The 20,956-nt window shown below is 34.5% G+C and overlaps 2 protein-coding genes across 3 annotated transcripts; one reads left to right on the top strand and one right to left on the bottom strand.

Moving 5' to 3' along the window:
- Positions 1 to 1,070: 1,070 nt before the first annotated feature.
- On the bottom strand, positions 1,071 to 12,773 carry LOC140976773 (probable bifunctional methylthioribulose-1-phosphate dehydratase/enolase-phosphatase E1). Of its 2 annotated transcripts, XM_073441074.1 has the most exons (12): positions 12,528 to 12,773; positions 12,255 to 12,391; positions 11,763 to 11,858; positions 11,554 to 11,673; positions 7,612 to 7,701; positions 7,062 to 7,244; positions 6,822 to 6,977; positions 5,723 to 5,869; positions 5,506 to 5,607; positions 1,938 to 2,047; positions 1,709 to 1,827; positions 1,071 to 1,304 (listed from the first exon to the last, which is right to left on the bottom strand). In XM_073441074.1, exons 1-12 carry the CDS (start codon positions 12,712 to 12,714, stop codon positions 1,213 to 1,215), a joined length of 1,539 nt encoding a protein of 512 aa, XP_073297175.1. In that variant the 5' UTR covers positions 12,715 to 12,773; the 3' UTR covers positions 1,071 to 1,212. The 2 variants fall into 2 exon arrangements, with proteins under 2 accessions (XP_073297175.1, XP_073297176.1); XM_073441075.1 differs by lacking the exon at positions 1,071 to 1,304 and having other exon boundaries at positions 1,929 to 2,047.
- Positions 12,774 to 14,911: 2,138 nt separating this feature from the next.
- Positions 14,912 to 20,191, top strand: LOC140976772 (probable alpha,alpha-trehalose-phosphate synthase [UDP-forming] 7). Its single transcript, XM_073441072.1, has 4 exons — positions 14,912 to 15,218; positions 15,491 to 17,584; positions 18,130 to 18,403; positions 19,052 to 20,191. The coding sequence occupies exons 2-4, from the start codon at positions 15,597 to 15,599 to the stop codon at positions 19,388 to 19,390; spliced, it is 2,601 nt and encodes an 866-aa protein (XP_073297173.1). The 5' UTR covers positions 14,912 to 15,218; positions 15,491 to 15,596; the 3' UTR covers positions 19,391 to 20,191.
- The last annotated feature ends 765 nt before the right edge of the window (positions 20,192 to 20,956 follow it).

Raw genomic sequence — 20,956 nt, 5'->3', positions numbered from 1 at the left:
ATAATTTTTTTATTATTCGTATATGTCATCTTTTCCACCTCGTTTGTTTGGGTGAATGAAAATTTGTAATATGATATTATGATTTTAGTGAGAATCAATACTTTTCTTGTAAAAAAAAGTTGGTTTTGCCGAGATTAAAAAAAATTCATGTTTTATTTTTCAATCTAAAAAGAAAATGTATTAGGTTATCAAATCAACTAAATGTAACTGTTTATGCTTGCAATATTCCTCTAATTGTTTTGTCCAATTAACAGTGTAATTATATATAGCAAAAAATTATGTGAGACAGTCTCATGGATCGTATTTTGTGAGATTGTCTCTTATTTGGGTCATCCATAAAAAACCATTACTTTTTAGAGTATGTCTCTTATGAGACGGTCTCACGAATCTTTATTTGTGAGACGAGTCAATCCTACCGATATTCACAATAAAAATTAATACTCTTAGCATAAAAAGTAATAAGTTTCCATGGATGACCCAAATAAGAAATCCATCTCACAAAATACAACCCGTGAGACCGTCTCACACAAGTTTTTGCCTATTTTTTATGCTAAGAGTATTACTTTTTATTGTGAATATCGGTAGGATTGACCCGTCTCACAGATAAAGATTCGTGAGACCATCTCACAAGAGACCTAATCATTATATATATATCACACAATTTCCGTTCTTGTTTTAAAATAAAAATTTGGGAGGAGCTTTTCATATCAAATCAACGTGGTGGGTTCAGAGTGTTGTTCGTTATTATGAAGGAGAAAAATCTCATGATACATGATCTTATCAAACAATTCTTGATCACGAAATCTCTGAGTCCTTATTATTGTGATAAGCTCTTTGTAGGCGGGGCCAAGACCATGATCGACATCACTGGGTGGATCACCAAGTGCAGCAAGTTCGTCTGCAATCTGTTTGATGGTGACGGAGAGTGAACCACGGTTCAAGTTCTACAAAAATTACAAATGACAATATTCATTATCTTATCTAAGTATATTGAATATCATCATATTATATTATGCACCCTTAATCGCATCCATGAATCAAGTATGGCCAATTTGAGCCAAAAAAAAAAAGATAGAGAAAACGTGTGAACATCCATTTATATTCTTGGAGAATTAGATCACATAGAGAAACCAAATTTTAACCTCCATGGGAAAATCTCAACTTTATTTTGATATTACAATATGTTACAAGTCTAAGTGACACCATACTCTCTCATATTTCTGAAAATGACTGGATGGTCTTGAAGCCATGATTCTCTGGTAAAGGTCCGTTTCCTGGTCGAACAGAAATGATCACTTCCAAACCTGCAAAACGAGTAAATCAAAAGATGATCTCAGATAAATATTGTATGATTTTCAATTTTCCATTCAGAAGTATACGACATAGGTGGGCCAAAAGAGAGAGACTGCAGGGATTTTGAGACTTTGAATATTACAAGGTGATAAAAGGTGAATCCAATATTTGAAACTTTAAAGTTATCCTATTTCTGTCACAGCCCAGGTCCACAATGAACTCTGCTAGCAATTATCTTGTATCCACCCTCAAGTTATAAAAATGGTCGACCCAAATTGCTAGAAAACTACATTGGATAATCTTATAAAATCATTCATGACTCACACATGATCCCATGTAGTACGGGCTATTGCACTTTAGAGTTTGTAGTTTCATGGAAGATGCAAGGACATGCAAAAATAAAATGAAACCATACCTGCTGCTTTTGCTGCTGTAGCTTCTTGATAGACATCAGTAATGAATAAGATATCTGATGGATTATCAACCCCCAAAGATTGAGTGATTTCAACATAGCTTTTTGTTTCTTTCTTGTTACTGCAAACAAGAAAGAGGAAATTTTCATTTTATTACGAGATATTTCAAGAATGAAGAGAGAGACACAAACATTTCAGTAAAGAGCATTCTTGTGCAAGTACGAAGCTCACCCCACCGTAGTATCAAAAAATCCAGACAAGTACTTTCTGAGATCACCAAAAGTTGTGTTACCAAACAGGAGCCTTTGTGCCAATCTGCTTCCACTGGAATATATATATACCTAATGGACGAAAGAAGAAAAAAGATAAGAATCATTCAATAAGGAAAATTTGTAGGCCGGAAATGCAAGCAAGCGCAGTCATAAACACAAGCAATCATGAGCTCGACAAAACCATAGTGAATAATCTGAAATATGATCTGAGCTCTCAAGACTAGTCAAATTGATAAGATGTGAGAAGGCATTGTCATGGAGCTTAGACCGAATTGAGAATCAAGACAGCTGGTACAGAGAAGGATATCGACAAAAGCTGTATGAAACAACATAAGCAAATACTGTCGTGAAAAAACACATGCACAAAACAAAGGAATCAAATTTCTTAGGTTATTAGGAAAAAATTCAGATTTAATGAGAATTATATTGAAGACGATATTCTTGGTTACAATAAATTCTATTCCCTAACTTAGAGGCATTAGGATGAACTTAAGACCACGATCAAGCTTTAAATTCAGTTACAAATAATTTATAATCAGTAAACAAGGAAAACAAAGTGCTATGTTACTATGTCCGAGCACAGAGGAAGAAAGTTCGGTTGAGTAAGTAATGGATTAAGCACTTGTGATCGTTATAACGACATTTTTAAATGTCTTTACTGAAATATTTTAAAGCTTGGAATCGGATGCAAACACTTTCAATTATTGTGTGATTTTTGCTAAAATCAATAAAAACTCTACGTCGGGAGAGAGAGATAACTTTAAAATACTTTAAGGTTGCATTGGGGAGATGGATTTGAAATCCATGGATTTTGATTATAGTTTTATTATTAACAATGCAATAATATATTAAATCTTAAATTCACATGTTCCTTATTTACACATTAGTCATACTAGATTTTTGCTAAAATCAATAAAAACTCTGCGTCGGGAGAGAGAGAGATAACTTTAAAATACTTTAAGGTTGCATTGGGGAGATGGATTTGAAATCCATGGATTTTGATTATAGTTTTATTATTAACAATGCAATAATATATTAAATCTTAAATTCACATGTTCCTTATTTACACATTAGTCATACTAGATTTTTGCTAAAATCAATAAAAACTCTGCGTCGGGAGAGAGAGAGATAACTTTAAAATACTTTAAGGTTGCATTGGGGAGATGGATTTGAAATCCATGGATTTTGATTATAGTTTTATTATTAACAATGCAATAATATATTAAATCTTAAATTCACATGTTCCTTATTTACACATTAGTTATACTACAATATATAATAAATTTCAAATGACAAGCACTATTGGTTGAACTTGAAATTCATCCTAATCAACATGAAATACTAAATAAGCATGTAGGAATTGAATTTGAAGTTTATGATATTACCTCTCTAAACAACAAAAATACATATGAAATCTATGGATTTGATGCAACTTAAATGAATTTTGACAATGAAATGTAAATATCAAACGTATGGATTTCCAGTATCATGTAAATTAAGCTTGTGATCAAAGGCGTTTTATGTAAAACCTATGGCACAAACTTGATTTCATCCCCATGACTTGTTCTGGGCTGAGGTAAAATAAACACACATGATCCGTAGTGAATGAGTCAAATTCGTTAATACACCATCCTAGCAGGTATAAAATAGGACGGAAAGTCGTTATGCATTTATTCTGAGACAAGTATTTGGAAGCCATAACCAAGTAACCAAGTATTATATCTATACTATATTATAATAGTTGAGCTTAGTAAAGTAACTAATTTCGATATGGCATGGGACACCAAATTTTTTCCAAATTTAACCCAATATTATATTTGATATGTAAATTTCATTCTATGTACTTATTAGTAATTTTAGCATATTTCACCAATTTTTTCCACATTTTTCTCAACTAACTCTTATAAAAAGAATAAATAAATTTCAATTTGTTTATCTATCATTCAATATGTAAAAAAGCATAGTCAAACTAATTATTTAAAAAACAAAAGATCTTTATTCATAAAAAATATTAACATATTATATTATATGATACACACGCAACACACGTATACTTTCTCTATTATGTTCGCTTCAGTTAAGTCATATTTATGCAAGTAAAACCATACACATTTTTATTTCTGACTTTAATTATCATTGTTTGATACTTGTGCTTGTTGAGTTGACAGTTCACGTTTACCTAAAAATGTATTTAGATATTTCATATAAGCAGTCGAAAGGACACGACCAGTCAAATCTCAAGAAATGAGGATGCGGATGTCAAAAATCAGAATATACTTACAAGTTTTGTTAATTTTTCCAAATTTATTGTTTTGTTGCATATATTATATTATACACATACAACGTGTGGGCATTAATGTTAGTTCTCTGTCATGTTTCACTTCAGTTAAGTTCTATTTATGCAAGAAATATTATACATGTTTTATATTTTTATTCCTGACTTCAATTTATTACAGTTATACTTGTGCTGCTGAGTTGAAACTCACAGTTACCTTAAAATATGTGTTTAAATATCTCAAATGAGCAGTCGGAAAGACAGGACCAGTCAAAATCTCAAGAAATGAGGAAGCGTAAGTCAAAAATCAGAATATACTTAAAAATTTTGATAATTATTCCAAAAGTGATTAAGCAAATACAAGGCTATTTTGTTACATAAAATAACTTAGCAAACATTCTATTTATCATCAGAAACAATATCTCTACCAACTTCACAACCAAGACAATTATTGTTGAGCTTAATGTTATCTTTCCGCATGATTCATTTTACTAGTAGATTTGCTCTGCTCATTCTGATTATTTGTCATAGTTCTGCTAACAATCATTACATGGACTCAGTCATTAGGAATTGGTCCCCCAAACTTATTTTATTCAATTCCATTTACTTTAAGGGAGAAACTTGATCAATTTTTGGGAAAATTAGAAGTAAGAAATCTCAATTTTAACTATTATTTCTGCCTTCAACTAAGATAAAGTTTTATGTTCAGCAATATAATGGCATAAGACTCATCTATTGCATTACAGGATTCTGGTAAAGTCGGAGCATTACAAGACCTATGTTGCACAAACACAAAAACTGGAACATAAATTTGACAAGGAACGCGATTCAATAACATTAAAAACATTAGGGCATAACACGAGATAATAGAACCATTCTATATTTAACATAGAGATACATGATGAATGTCATAACAATTAAAACATATCATGTGCATCAATGATTAATAAAGCAAGCAAAATTTGAAACAATATTACATTACTTTTAATATAATAAAACAATATTACAATCATCGCATAATATAACTCGTCATATTATAAAAACTATTTAATTGAATATATTTATGGCTCCAAATTATCTTCTGGATTTTTTTTCATTTATCTAAAAAAATTCTATAATTCTTTTTATCATTACAAATAGTGCCGCACAAAAATGTGTTCAATATATTTGTTAAGTAGAAGAGGCAACATTCAGCTATTGTACTGAAAATAGAAATGCAACGCATTAAAAGCAGGTTGGAAAGGAGAATAACCTTAATCCCAAGAGCATGCCATTTTTCTAGAGCCTCAGGTACATCATCAAAAACGATTCCCTCTATCTCTTTATTTTGAAATCCAGTTTGCCATATATGACCCTTAACGAGGATAAATCAAACCATTGATGTCAAAAGGCTCAACATCATTCTTTCCGAAAAATACAGAGAAACGCCAATGAAAAAGATCATATGAAAGCGATCATATTTATCTTACTTGTAATTGTTTCAAGGAAGTTATTTTTCTGTCAGCTTTGGTCATTGCCTCAACATTAGCTACCAAAGCCCCAATTATGTCCTCTTTCTCACCATCATATGGGATGGGAATTGTGCCATTAACTTCATTTTCTAGATCTTCACATACCTGATTGAAAAAATTCCATAAAAAAACAACATATCATACAAAGAAGAATTTCTTGAGGAATTATATTATCATGCAAAAACTTCTAACTTGCATTTCATGAATATTTGATAACGAGCTCAGTCTGCGGTAAAAATTACAGGTGAACTGAAAGTACAGGCAGGGATCACTAACAGATATTAGTGAGGAATGGGATTTTAAGATGCACATGCAATGACTTCTACTTACCATGGCTGTTCAACCTAAAAAGTGTTTGGGACAGAGTTGGCGTTTGACACCACTAGTGTGGATGAAACTCATATTTTCCTTCGAGCATATTTACCACACTTACCTTGTATCTTTCTATTTTGAGTGTTTTTCCGTTTCTTCGGTTTTTAATAAATGATAACAATAATATAGTGAATAGAGATGAGACAAAACATTAATCGAGTGGTTCTATCATATAACACATGTCCGTGGGAAAATGACAAGAGTGCTAAATGATTATTGTGAATTTTCTCTTAATTTTTTATACAATCATGACCTCATTACATAGATAAAAAAATATCTTGAACAAACATGGTGGGGGAGACCTTTCCAACGATGACATGATAAAATCATATCACCTATATGGTGCATGGTTCAATCTCAATCATATCATGTATAATTCTTCTTTTTTAGTCGTAAATTTATTATAATCTTGACTCTACCAAATGCGCTTTCATTTTTCTAATATGTAAATCCAGTTATAAGTACCAGTAATCACATACGAAATGCACCAAAAATACCATTAAGTCCAAAGAGTTGTGTTTCAAAATGTTTTAAATTAGTCTTCTTGATTGACTAGGAAGTCAAAGCAAACTGTTTTCATGGAATGGGAAAATTAGAAGAAAACCCATTAAAAATGTCATAAGACATCAACAGCACAACCCAATTAATATGCTAAACATAAAGACTCCCAAAATGATTGACTTACTTGAGCTTGTAGTAGCTTAATATCATCTTGAGTTTCAGCAGTGTCATACGTAATTTCCAAATGCCTCCCCACATTATCACGAGCATATGGAAAGAGAACATCCGTGACGAATGATATGGGAGTAGTGGTTCCTTCTATGTCAAGTACAATGTAATGCTGCAAAAGATTGAATTAAGCTATTGAAACATATACAAAACTAAAGACATACTTTTGCACAATAAATAATGGCTCGAAACTTACTCTTGATGGCTCAATGCCATTATTTAAAGAAAGGGTGCCAGCCTTTGCAAATATGTTCGCATTTTGATGGTTTCCCACGACTCCATTCAAACGGTGAATGGGGCCATGAGATGGAGTTGACCAGTCCAATCCTAATTGATGGAGTTTAATGGCAGCATCAAAGAGGTAATGGTAGCATTCAGCCTGGAAGATTAAGTTGCCAATTAAGAAGAAGACGGCCAAAATAACTTCCATTATGTTACTTTAAAAAAACTAATAGTCAAATCATGAAAACAATTATGATCGCTAATCTCAGTATAGTAAAACAAAAGACAAACTATTAGTAGTTCAATCATGAAAATAATTGTGATTGCGAATATCAGAGCATAGTGAAACAAAAGAAAAACTAACTAGAAACAGAAAGGCACGAACTTAACCTTCTTCTTGAGAGATGTAAGAACATACAATGACCAATTGCCGGTCAAGAACCATATGTCGTGTCTTATCCACAGAACACATGGTGTCGCTTTCATTATTCTATGCACCATGTTTAATCTATTTTAACACTCGCCTGTGTTTTAGCGCTGATCCACGAATCACCCCATATGTATATTCCATGGTTCCGAACAAGAACAGCATCGGTTTTTGGATATGCTTTGATCTGCAAAACAAGGAAATGAGTTCAATGTTTGAAAAAGAATGTTACTTCAGCATAACTTGACACTTGTAAGGACTATATTTAGAGCAGGTACAGATGCATTGTGATAAATGTTTGCTCAATCACATTCATCTTCATTTCTTTCAATATCACTACATTTAAATTTTAAATACTCCAGTTCTTGATATTTTGCAAATTAGATATAACACAGTACATCAACATGAAAGCTTAAATATTGCTGTAATTCAGATATGGCCATTGACCCATTCTTTCACAATGATTTTAAACAATTACCTCACTACTCCAGTACACACTCCAAATGGAGATTTCACTATGCTCCATATATGGCCCTTTAAGGTCTACTTATATTCCAAATCAAAGTAGACTCTAATCGCTATTCCAAGTTGATATTGGGCTATGTGTCTGCCGTCTATAAATAAGGATCCTAAGTTGAACCAAAATCCTATTAATCATATGATTCACTTAAAGAAATTCGTAAGCTAGGATGAACAGTGTGCTAAGACTTTCGTATACAGCAGAGAAATGAAGAAGCTTTTAATTCAATAACAATAAGTTAAAAGGTGTGCACTTGTAATAAATTTGGCTCCCTTTATTTGTTTACTCACGCAAGCTAAATACATAAATATCATGTATATACTAATGTACATGAAAGATGGAGTCATACATATGATGGCTACCATGAAACCAGCACGGATACTTCTAAAAAAAATTCTGAAGTATCGGACACGGATACGGATATGACACGGATACGGATATGACACGCGGATACATGTCGGATATGGTAAAATCCATGTTGTTGCCATTTTGTAGGTTTGACCAGTCGGATACGCCTTAGACATGGCTAGAATACGCCATGGACACGACGGGGATATGTTTCAGTAAAAAAAAATTAATTTTTTTTTTTGGCTTTTTCTATTTAAATCACATATCTGAAGTTGTACATTGTGTATATTTACATAAATATGTATAAATATATATATACACACAATATTTAANTGTCGTATCATTGTATGTATCGGTATCGTATTCGATACGATACCAATACAGGGTATCCAGACAACATAGCATGAAACACATATTTTAATTAGTGTATATCCTAAATATTTTCCTAGTTGATTGGGCAGCCTAAAAAGAGGATAAAGGTTTCTCAAGCTCGAGACTAATATCTGTAATGTCATATATCAGATTTCATTAGTAAGGGCATAAAGATGTTCAAACATACATATGAGTGCTCATACGATGAGTTCATGGAACAACTCTTGCTTGGACTTTCCAAGTAATTACCATTTATCGAGTGGAGATGTTTGTGGTTACAGTTGTAAACCATTGGTCCTTATACGACACTAATACTCTATATGATAATGCTATGTTTTGATTCGTTTACTGACTCCATAAGGGTCATCAAGTGACCAGCTTGAGTGTAGTTACGACAAATATAGGAGCCAGTGCACTGTAGTCAGAGATTCATCGCTTCCCTATGGACGTGGATATCCCATGTAATATATTGATATCATATTGCATAAAATCTTTGGTCAAGGTAAGATGTATGATTTAGGAAAAAAATTTATGGTTGCACATGCGATGCCACTTTGAATGTTCAAAGATACTTCACATGGTTAACGAATTCACATACAACCCTTGATGTACAAATGATTATAGATTCGATCAAGATAAATGTGATTTGTATGTTAACCACAATCGATTGATTTTTGCTGGCACTATCAGTGATACATAGCGAATCGTGGGGCAATGATACTTAGGCGTTCTTACCATTATTCGTTGGATCCAATCAAAACTCAGAAGTAGTTTCGACATTTTTTATGATCAACGAGTTGATGCATATAATGGGGATCACAAAAAGTTTTGAACTCACAACTAATTGCATCCATGAAACATTGAAGGTCACACAATAATACTTTCCTTATTCCCATTGAGATGGTCAAATTCAAGAAATTGAATTTGGTGATGAGCGTTTGATAGGATCAAACATTTTAAGCTTATAAAAGATTTATGAACATATTCCATTTTAGAAAATTTCGAGAGAGAACGACTGCTAAAAACAGTGTAGAGATTGTGACTACTAAAATAGTGTGCAAGTGTAATTAGCAGTTACCCTATTTAGTATTAGTGGATTGATAAACCAAACTTCATATCATAATAACCAGCTATTTATAGTCATCACATCAGTTATATTGGATCGTTGATCGAGATTAGGACACCACAATAATAGACCAACGTTTGTATCCGAAGCCCGTGGCCTAGGCGTGTAGATTGAAGAGTTGATGGGCTTGGATTCTTCAAGATCATTCTACTTAATAAGTAGAGTCCTAGATGATTTATAACAACACTATAAATAGGCTATGTGAGACCTAGTCTTTCATCACACAACTTTGCAAACTTGCAAGGCAAGAAAAATAATCACCCTCCCTCACCCAAGTTTCGGCCACCACCCTTGTTCTACCTAGGGTTTTTCGAGCCACTTTCTGTCTCAATGCAAAATATAGGAACTTGGATCTTTCGTGGACCTAATAGAGGCACATCAAGGAAATCTAGGAAAGAAAAGTTGTTCCGTCCGTTGGTGGACTACACTTGAAAAGATATCTCCGCCTAAACAGCAAATTAGTTAAGAGTCATACCCAAGCGTGATTCTCTTGGACAAATTTCCTTAAACCCTCTGCATGTTGATATTATTTGATCCATACGAGTAACCCTTGATTTGTATGACAAATTAAAATTTTTAAACTTTCGTTGCTGCATGTGGGACGCGAGAACACGGTATCCCAAGACCAAGACGACATGGTTGATTCTGTTATATGTGACTCACTGGCAGCACTATGATCCGTGGCGAGAGAGTCGTTATTCGTTTTTATATACTCCCAATGAGCATAAACTGAGACGAGTACTCACGATTCAATCACTAAGAAAAGTGAAGTATCCGATTTGGCATTGCATGAGTCGTCTTTGGAATCGTAAGTGCTATGTTCCGATTTGGATTAACATATGCTTTCATTTAAAGCTTAGTTAAATATTTTATGTTCTGTTTCAGATTGTTTCCTGCAAAACTATATAATGCATGTTTATTTTTCAAATTAAATTATTATTGCTTGATACTTGTGATTACTAAGTGGCAAATCCAACATATAATCTGTGTTTGAAATAAGTATAGGGAGGTCACAATTAAGTAAAAGCTCAGGAAGTGAGAACTCAAAAGGTCAAAATCAAACAAGACTTGAAAAACTCTATGTTCGACATTTTTAGATTTAAGACGGTTATGTTTTATCATAGTTCTCGTGCTGTAAAAGGATTTCAGTTTCTTTTTTTCAGAACTATATCTTCTATTCAGATACTATGTCTCACCCGACTCCTCGGTTGGGAATTAAGTAAAGTAAAATTTTTGTTCCGCTCATTGTGCTAGCGTTCAAGCTTGGCTGTTCAACCAGCTGAGAGCTCTATTCTGCAAACTATGAGAGTCTACTGATTAAAAACAATCACAGCAGGTGATTCGTTTCTTCCGTTCTGGGTTCCGGTAATTACTGGGCATCTCATGATTCTCGTCTCTGAGATATGATAATATGGTTCAAAATGTTCACTCATAAGACTATTGTCATCCAAGAACCATCAAAACCATCTAGACACACAAGCTTTGACTATTAATGTCAGCCCGATGTTAGCTATCATACTTATTTAATATATGTAAAGAAGTAGGTTTTGTATTAAGATACCATAGTGTTCTTCAATTAGTCATGAATTTATGTGATGATTTACACACCATGTACACTATCATGCAAGCAATCAAGTACGGGAGCATGGAAAAGATTCAGGAAGAAACCTTACTGCTTCAGAAATAGAATCTGTAAGTTCTCTTTCATGGGCAGTATTCTCAATGATTGGAACAACAAGTTCATCATAGTAACCATGACCTTGAATTCCCTTTATCATTTCCATATGAGTAATCTGTAAATTGATAAAAGCCACAACAAGCTGATAAAAATCATCATTGGAGTTTCTTTATCTAAAAAATTGACAGAATTCAATGCATGTACCCGAAATTCTTTTGACAATGGATTGATCATCGTCACAAGGCAAGACTCCATCCCATGACTGTGGACAACAGCACCAGCATCACGCAATTCAAATGCCTATAAAAATATATAAGTATTATGGTAATGTAGTTCCAAAAAAAAAAAATAGACAGAACAATCGGAAGCCTTCAGAGAAAAGAAAGTGAAAAGCATAGCTCTTAATTTACATTTGGTACACCCAGACATGATATAGAAACTCAATATGGAGATCGAAATTCACACCTAATTATATGCAAATTCACATAGTAATGAAGCACTGATTCTCTCCCAACAAAATTCAGAGCACAGGCGGCAAAGTCCGCTCAAAAAATTAAGACTACCACAAAAGACTACTTCAATTCACATAACAGGAATGAACAAATTAAAACTACCACTGATCCAGTTCGATCAGTGCCATTAGCCTACTAATTTAACAGCTAGATTACATGTCCACGAACTTTCATAACAGCATACCTTCAAGAACACGGGACTGCTGTCAGAGCATTTTGGAGGCTTATAAGGCCAAGGCTTCGCTAATGGTTCAGACAGCACTGACCCACTCGAAGACAATACATGCATATCATCGTTTTCCATTCTTTCCTTCTGCACACCTACAAAAAAAACCCAATATTTTCACTCAATTAGACTCCCACAGAAACCCAAAAAAAATTGAGCCAAAGAACTACATCAAATCGAGCTGCAAAATAATCTAGAAAATATATGTATATACACAAAACACAGCTGTACCTGAAGGAGACATGACAATAAGCTGCTGCTGCCTGGGAATGGAATCATCATGCACTCTAACCGCGATGCTGCCGCCGGTGCCGGAAACCCAGCCGAGGTCATAGAATTGGCGGCACAGCTCAGAAATCAGGGTCTTCGTCCCTTTGACCCTGCTGCTCTCCAAATACGCCAGTGATGTAGAAGCCATTTTCGCAGCTCCGTTAATGGTCCATCGAGTTGGATTAAATGTATTATTAAATCTTGGTTATAAAAATTTAGCCTTTATTAATGATTTTTTCTTCTTTGAAAAAATATTCATTACTTTCCTCCAATACAAAACTTTTATATGTGGGTAAATTCTCGGTTTAGTCCCCAAATCTTAAGTGTATTTATCGGTTTAATCCCAAATCAATTTTTATATCCAATTTAGTCCCAATTCTTCACATTAATTTACCCCATTGGTATTTCCGTCAATTTGGGGTTGAAATTAACGGAAAGAATATATGCTTCTGCCTTTCTTCAATTCAGTAGTCCTAATCGATCTTTTCTCTTCCAAGTTTCAAGCAAGTCGGTCGCTGCAACAACTTTCTTCCTTTACGTCGAGTCGGTCGCTGCTGCAACAACTATCCTCCTTCACGCACCGCTGCACGCTCGAGGTAACCATTTGTTCTTCACATGAAGTTGCTGCTACTTTCTGAGCCATCACTCTAGCATGTATTAAAAATGAGAGATTGTTGAAAATGAGAAAATGATCGATGCTTCCAGTAATATTGTTACTGTAAAGTTCCCTGTCAAGAAAGAGAAAATGAGAGATTGTTTTATGTGAATCGGAGAAGCCAAACAATGATTTGTAATAAAGAAAATTAAATAAGACATGAAGATAGGAGGAAAAAACAGGGAGCTCACACACATCATTGGAACATATCTCCGGACAAAAAAAAAAGAAAGATAAGAAAAGATGCATGAAGTTGTTGACAAAGAGATGTAGACAAGGGGGCATCGTTAAGGATAATACATGCTAGATTGATAGCTCAGAAAGTAGCAGCAACTTCATGTGAAGAACAAATGGTTACCTCGAGTGTGCAGCGGTGCGTGGAGGAGGATAGTTGTTGCAGCAGCGACCGACTCGACGTGGAGGAAGAAAGTTGTTACAGCGACCTACTTGCTTGGAACTTGGAAGAGAAAAGATCAATTAGGGCTACTGAATTGAAGAAAAGCATAAGCGTATGGTCTTTCCGTTAATTTTAACCCCAAATTGACGGAAATACCAATGAGGTAAATTAATGTGAAGATTTGAGACTAAATTGGATCGAAAAATTGATTTGAGATTAAACCGAGAAACACGTACACTTAAGATTTGGGACTAAACCGAGGATTTACCCTTTATATGTCAAAAACTGAAAAATGTAATATTTTAATAGTTTATACAAATAAAATATATAATAACAAAAAATTCTATTTTATTTTTCAAATTTAATATTATTCATAGTTTTTCTCAAGTTTATGTAGGAGTCTATTTTATTTTATTTATTTTTACATAATACGTGATATTGGGATGTACAAACTTTTATTCATCCAACACAAAAAAATTTAAAAAAAAAATATTTTTATAATATTATTTATAAAATCAGTATTATGTTTCTAAAAAAAATANCTAAAGAACAAAGGGAAAAAATTTGATATTAAGTATACACTAGAGAATTCATTTGTCAAGCCCAACTGATCTGAACACCCCCACTGAACCTTTGCATTAAGTTAGCCGGTCTGTCCGCATTTGTCTATCTCTTTACAAAGATTACCTGATGTCTTCATCGAAGATCGAGATTTGTTCTCGACTGCTAACACGAGTTGAGAGCCTCAAGTTTTAGAATATGAAGTTTCTGTGAGATGTTTATTCATCTTCTCTAAACATCTTCACGATCTTAATATAATATTTCTATGAAAGAATAAAAAATTTAATCGGTAATATTGATGTTTACCTGGAGACATGAATTTTTTTATTATTATCTATTTTGGAATATGATATTACAGTCTACAGAGCATGATATATTATGAAAGAATAAAAATATCTTTTTTAAAAAAATAAAAACAAACATTCCCACAATTAATAAACACATCGTGTATTATTCTATTATCAAAATAAGAAAAGTCTAATGCACTGGCTACTTCATTTTTTTTTTTAAAATAAAAAATCAAATGTTGAAATCGTTTTTGGTGTTCTTGTGTGTAATTTCCAGTGCGTGCAGGACCGACATGCACTTTTCAAATGAAATAAATATTTAATATACAATCGAAATCGAAATCGAAATCGAAATCGAAATCTGATACCAAATGATGCAAATAATGAGGTGAATGAATGGGTTTGTGTTCAAATTGTATTCTTTAATTTGCAGACACGTTTTGTATTGCAGACAAATGATATTCTGTTCACTTTACCTAATAAAATAAAATAAAATAATAAAATGAAATTATTCTCTTGAATATTCATATCCATTGCTTTTCTTTCACATTATTTTTTGCAAGAGGGGATCGCGTTGATTCATTTTATATATCCATATGCGCAAATTATTCGTAGGCCTGCATATTTGTTTTCCCTCTTGACGTGAAACCCTGACTCCCATTTCGCTGAAGATTTGAGCCTTGAAACACCTGAAGAAACCAAGGTTTCAACCCAGTTTCATCCCGGAGGCGATCTTTGATTCTAAATATCAGGTACTTTTTTGGGTTGCTTTAGATGTTTTTGGAAATTAGGGTTTTAAGAATTGGGTTCTTTCACAGATGTGTTGACGATTTACTTTATGGTGGAGGCTCTGACGAGTTATTGGTTGGAGTGTACTTATTATGTTGAATGTCTTATCGATTAATTAATTATTGGTTCGTCTGGTTTACATTTGATTGACCATGTTCTTGAATTGATTTGGAATGTATTGTGTTCATTACGGTATGTTGATATGAATAAGCCCCTTTCCCCATTTCTCGTTTAGGTTATTTGATTTTGAACAGAGCGGGGATTGTGATTTTTAGCAGTTTGCGGGATTTGAAGAAAAAGTTTGTATATTTTTGGAGGTTGTTGAAGGAAATTTTGCCAAGATGATGTCAAGATCGTATACTAATCTTTTGGATTTAGCATCCGGAAATTTCCCGGTTATGGGTAGGGAGAAGGAGCGGAAGCGATTCCCAAGGGTAATGACCCTCCCCGGGAATATAGCCGAGCTAGATGATGATTCTGCTGTTAGTGTCGCATCTGAAAATCAGTCTTCTGTTGCGGGTGATAGGATGATTATTGTGGCTAATCTTTTACCGCTGAAAGCAAAGAGAAGGCCGGACAATAAAGGGTGGAGTTTCAGTTGGAATGAGGACTCTGTGCTTTTGCGAGTCAAGGATGGCTTTCCGGATGAGATGGAGGTGTTATATGTTGGGTCATTACCTGTTGATGTTGATCCAATTGAACAGGATGATGTTTCCAACTGTCTTCTTGAGAAATTTAAATGTGTTGCTGCCTTCTTACCTCCTAATATTTTGACAAAGTATTATGATGGCTTTTGCAAGAAGCAGTTGTGGCCTCTTTTTCACTACATGTTGCCTTATTCGGCCGATCACGGGAATCGTTTTGATCGATCTATGTGGGAAGCATATGTGTTTGCAAATAAAATGTTCTCGCAGAAAGTTATCGAGGTGCTAAATCCGGAGGATGATTTTGTGTGGATTCACGATTATCATTTGATGGTTCTACCCACATTTTTGAGGAGGCGCTTTCTCCGATTAAGAATGGGATTTTTCCTCCACAGTCCATTTCCTTCTTCTGAAATATACCGGTCACTTCCAGTTAGAGAAGAAATACTCAAGGCTCTTCTCAACTCTGACCTCATTGGTTTCCACACCTTTGACTATGCTCGTCATTTCCTCTCCTGTTGCAGCCGGATGTTGGGTTTGGAATATCAGTCCAAAAGGGGTTATATTGGATTGGATTACTATGGAAGGACTGTTGGGATAAAGATCATGCCAGTTGGAATACACATGGGCCATATCGAATCTGTAATGAGACATGCAGATAAAAAAATGAAATTCGAGGAGCTGAAGCAGCAGTTTGAAGGTAAAACAGTGTTGCTTGGAGTAGATGATATGGATATATTCAAAGGTATCAATTTGAAACTTTTAGCGATGGAGCAGATGCTCAAGCTACATCCAAATTGGCAAGGACGGGCTGTTCTGGTCCAGATTGCAAATCCTAGCAGAGGGAAAGGAATAGACGTGGATGAAATTCAATCTGAAATAGAGGAGAGTTGCAAGAGAATTAACAGGGAACTTGGGAAGCCTGGATATGAACCCATAGTTTTAATTCACAGTCCATCATCAATCAGCGAGAGAATGGCTTATTATAGCATTGCTGAATGTGTTGTAGTGACAGCCGTGAGGGATGGGATGAACCTGACTCCTTATGAATATATTGTCTGCAGACAAGGAGTATCTGGTGCAGAACCAGGGTCTGATTTGGGTGGGCCTAAGAAGAGCATGCTAGTGGTTTCTGAATTCATCGGCTGTTCTCCTTCCTTGAGTGGTGCGATTCGTGTCAATCCATGGAATGTTGAATCAACTGCCGAGGCAATGAATGAGGCTATATCAATGGCTGATCCAGAGAAGGAGTTGCGACACGAGAAACACTATCGTTATGTTAGCACCCATGATGTAGCTTTTTGGTCTAGAAGCTTCTTGCAAGACATGGAGAGAACTTGTGCTGAACACTTCAGGAAAAGATGCTGGAGCATTGGACTTGGTTTTGGTTTCCGAGTAGTGGCCCTGGATCCTAATTTTAGAAAGCTTTCTATGGATGATATTGTAGATGCTTACTGTCGGGCTAAAAGCAGGGCTATATTGTTGGACTATGATGGCACATTAATGCCTCAGAATTCAATTGTTAAGACTCCAAGTGCACAAGTTATCTCTCTGTTGAATAGACTCTCTGCTGATCCCAGGAATATAGTTTTTATGGTAAGCGGAAGAGGAAGGGATAGCTTAAGCAGGTGGTTTCTTCCATGCAAGAAGTTGGGACTTGCTGCAGAACATGGCTACTTTGTAAGGTATATCCCTATTTTTCTGCCTTGTCATATTTATAATCTCTTGTTCTTCCATTTAATACGAGTTAACTATTACTGTAAGGATTATCAGTGAAAAATTTAGATAGCTTTTTGCTATTGAGTGGGGTTTCTGCCTGGATAGGACTTTAGGTATGAAGTAACCATGGAAACTGCATGAAACTATTGCGTAGCCTAAACATACCTTCCTCGTGGTATACCTATTAAATATAGAAAAATATTGTGCATGGTGAATTTTATTTTCATCTTATTACGGAGGAAATGTATGCCTGAGAATTCTTGAGAATAACTAATATTTTCCCTTCTTTCAATATTTCTTGACCGGGTATCTTACTTTTTCATTGCATTACTCCATCTGTTTTCCCCTTTTTTGTTGTTTCATTCTTGGGGAATTGTGGGTGAGAAAGGGTACACAAATACCATCAGTAATTTCAATAAATTCTAAATGACCCTTTGATCTTTTCTATGTCCTTTTTAGTTTTATTGTATTGTTTTGCTACATTATGGCATATGGATCTTAAATTTTGCAGATGGCCACAACTAGAAGAATGGGAAACATCTGCCCAGAGTTCTGATTTTGGTTGGATGCACCTCGCAGAACCAGTTATGAAATCATACACTGAAGCTACTGATGGTTCTGGAATAGAAAGAAAGGAAAGTGCGTTGGTCTGGCATTATCAGGATGCGGATCCTGTATTTGGTTTTTCACAGGCGAAGGAAATGTTGGATCATCTAGAGAGTGTTTTAGCTAATGAACCAGTTGCTGTCAAGAGTGGGCAATTTATTGTAGAAGTCAAGCCTCAGGCATGAATTAATAACTGTCTTTCTGCCCTTACATTTTCTTTTCAGCTTTTTTTTCCCTAGTTCTATATCTTTTGATATTTGTCCAATGTGTAGTCTCATTTAATATTGTCCAGCATGTCCAACCTTGGTTTTCATAGCCTTTTACGGGGTCCGATCTCTCAAGCATAAACTTTTTACAATCATCTCTCTTTCATTAAAATTCCATTCTAGTTGATGTATGAAGATTTGTGGCAAATGCGACTTGTTTCAGATATTTAATTTCATACTAGTAGTGTACAACTTAAAACATCTGAAATGGGTAAATTCTTCATTAAAAAAAAAAGGAAAACAAACAAGTGAATTCCTCTTCGTATAGCCAGAAATGAAAATTTTGTGAGAGTTCTGACCAAAATAACCTTGAGTATTGTTTTTAGTTCCCTTATTTTCCTTTTAAAATATTTTTAACAGATGATGGCAATCACATACATCCACTATCTGCATCCCGCTCCGACACTACGTGACCTGCATCTTAACTCACACTCTTTTCTCTTTTACCCTTTTCCTTTTCATGCATAGGCAGATGTTTATCTACTTGAAAATTTTGGGCTTATTTTTCTATAATATAATTTGAAGTTGAGTAATAACAATGTGAATGCCTCTTCGATTCAGGGTGTAACCAAAGGCATAGTTGCAGAAAAGGTTTTTGCATCAATGACCGAGAATGAGAAAAAGGTTGATTTTGTGCTCTGCGTGGGTGATGATAGATCTGATGAAGACATGTTTGAAATAATTGGTAATGCATTGTCGAGGCGACTTCTTTCTCACAACACCGAAGTTTTTGCCTGCACAGTGGGGCAAAAACCAAGCAAAGCCAAATATTATCTGGATGACTCATCTGAAGTGATAGAAATGCTAGAATCTCTAGCCGAAGCTTCTGGTTCTCCAGCTTCATCTGATGAGGAATCTGATAGCTCCTCAAGAAAAGGCAGTCACGTATCATTTATTTGAATCTGTTTAGTTCTCCAATCGGACTCCCTAGAATCAGTTCATGCTGTCAGTCCTCATGTTAGATTTTAGGTTCTTAAGAATGTATATGTTGCAATCTTCTGGTTTATCACTTTTCATCTCCTTGCTATTCTTTATTTTTAGTCGAGTCTAAAGGTGCAATTACTTATGATTTTGTCGCATGGGATACTTTGGGTGATTCTAGGTGGAAGTCTGGAACTAGTCGAGAAATCAGTTTCCTAGGCTATTCTTATAATGCTCTTTTAGATAGTAAGCAAACTTTGACTGATCTTTTGGCATCATAACGATTCTTGCTACAATGAAAGAGTGGCAGAATATCTTCTTCAAACTAGCATGAAGTCCACCGAGAGAGATGTATTGAGATTGGTTTCACCTCTGTTTCATTATAATCAATCTCAAGGTGAAATTTCAAGTTCTTAGAAGTCTTGTTCGTCGATTAAAGCAAACTCAATGTTACATGACCAATGGTGTACTCGAACTGATAAATTCTTGTAAAGTTGCTATGGTGGCAGCCTATCCATGTCGATTGGCTCTATTGACTTCAGCACAGTGCTATATATACAGGTCAAACCTGTTTTCTGTTCCGTGAAGGGGATCCAGACAGATAATATGTGCATATGGGTTGGATAATTGCAATAAAGTCTTGCAGAATGTTAAGTGACAACTGATAAATATTCATCATTCTTTTTTGTTTTTGTCTTTTTTTCTTTTTATGAATTCTTGGATGCTTCGATTGTTGCATTGTTTCTTTTAGCAATATGAGGGTAGGCATTGTTGCTCTCATTCTCATCTACAAAGTGTATTATGAAGTTGGTAGGTGGTGTTTTTGGTGCGCTGTTTTTTTGTGGCTTCAGAGTAACATTTAGTTTTGTATAGGCCTCTAGGAACGAGCATAAACAGGATGATCAAATGGTATTGGTAGCGTGAGAAAAATTATCGAAGTTGGTATAGTAAGCCATTCTTCAGGGCTAAAATTGCCAAGTTTCGTCTGCTCAAAATAGTCATTCCATTCCATCAAAATTCTTGAATATTCTTCAGGGCATGAAAAATTGTTGGAGAATTCGTTAGCTTTCAGTGTTATGTCCTTGAAACTTGGAGAATGGCTGTTCATGTTATGTTAACACTTGCTGTCATGTATTCGAACAATATTTTTAAAAAAGAAAATAAGAATGTAAATTGCTTGCTTGTAAAAAAAAAAAAATCAAAATACATATTACAAGATTTAAAATACAGATTCCAATTAATACACAAAATTATATGAGTGGTTGTCCGATTTTAGTAATCCGGAGTTTTATATATTTTTAATTTAGTTGGGTTTTTTTAGTATTTAATATTTATATTATTTTATAATAGTTAAGAGACTAATAAAAATTGTTTTGATGAGGATATTAACTTTTCTTCTCAATCTACTCTTTTATTTATGATTAATATTAATCATCCCCTTTCGTTTGCGTGCTTTGAATATTTGTGCGGTTATTTCTTTTCAATCTATCTTTTTATTTACGATTAATATTAATCATCTCTTTCCACTTGTGTTCTTGTAATATT

The sequence above is a fragment of the Primulina huaijiensis genome, chromosome 5 (genome assembly GCF_012295235.1).
Source record: "Primulina huaijiensis isolate GDHJ02 chromosome 5, ASM1229523v2, whole genome shotgun sequence".
Taxonomy (NCBI): Eukaryota; Viridiplantae; Streptophyta; class Magnoliopsida; order Lamiales; family Gesneriaceae; genus Primulina; species Primulina huaijiensis.
This window is presented reverse-complemented; position numbering and strand designations above follow the sequence as displayed.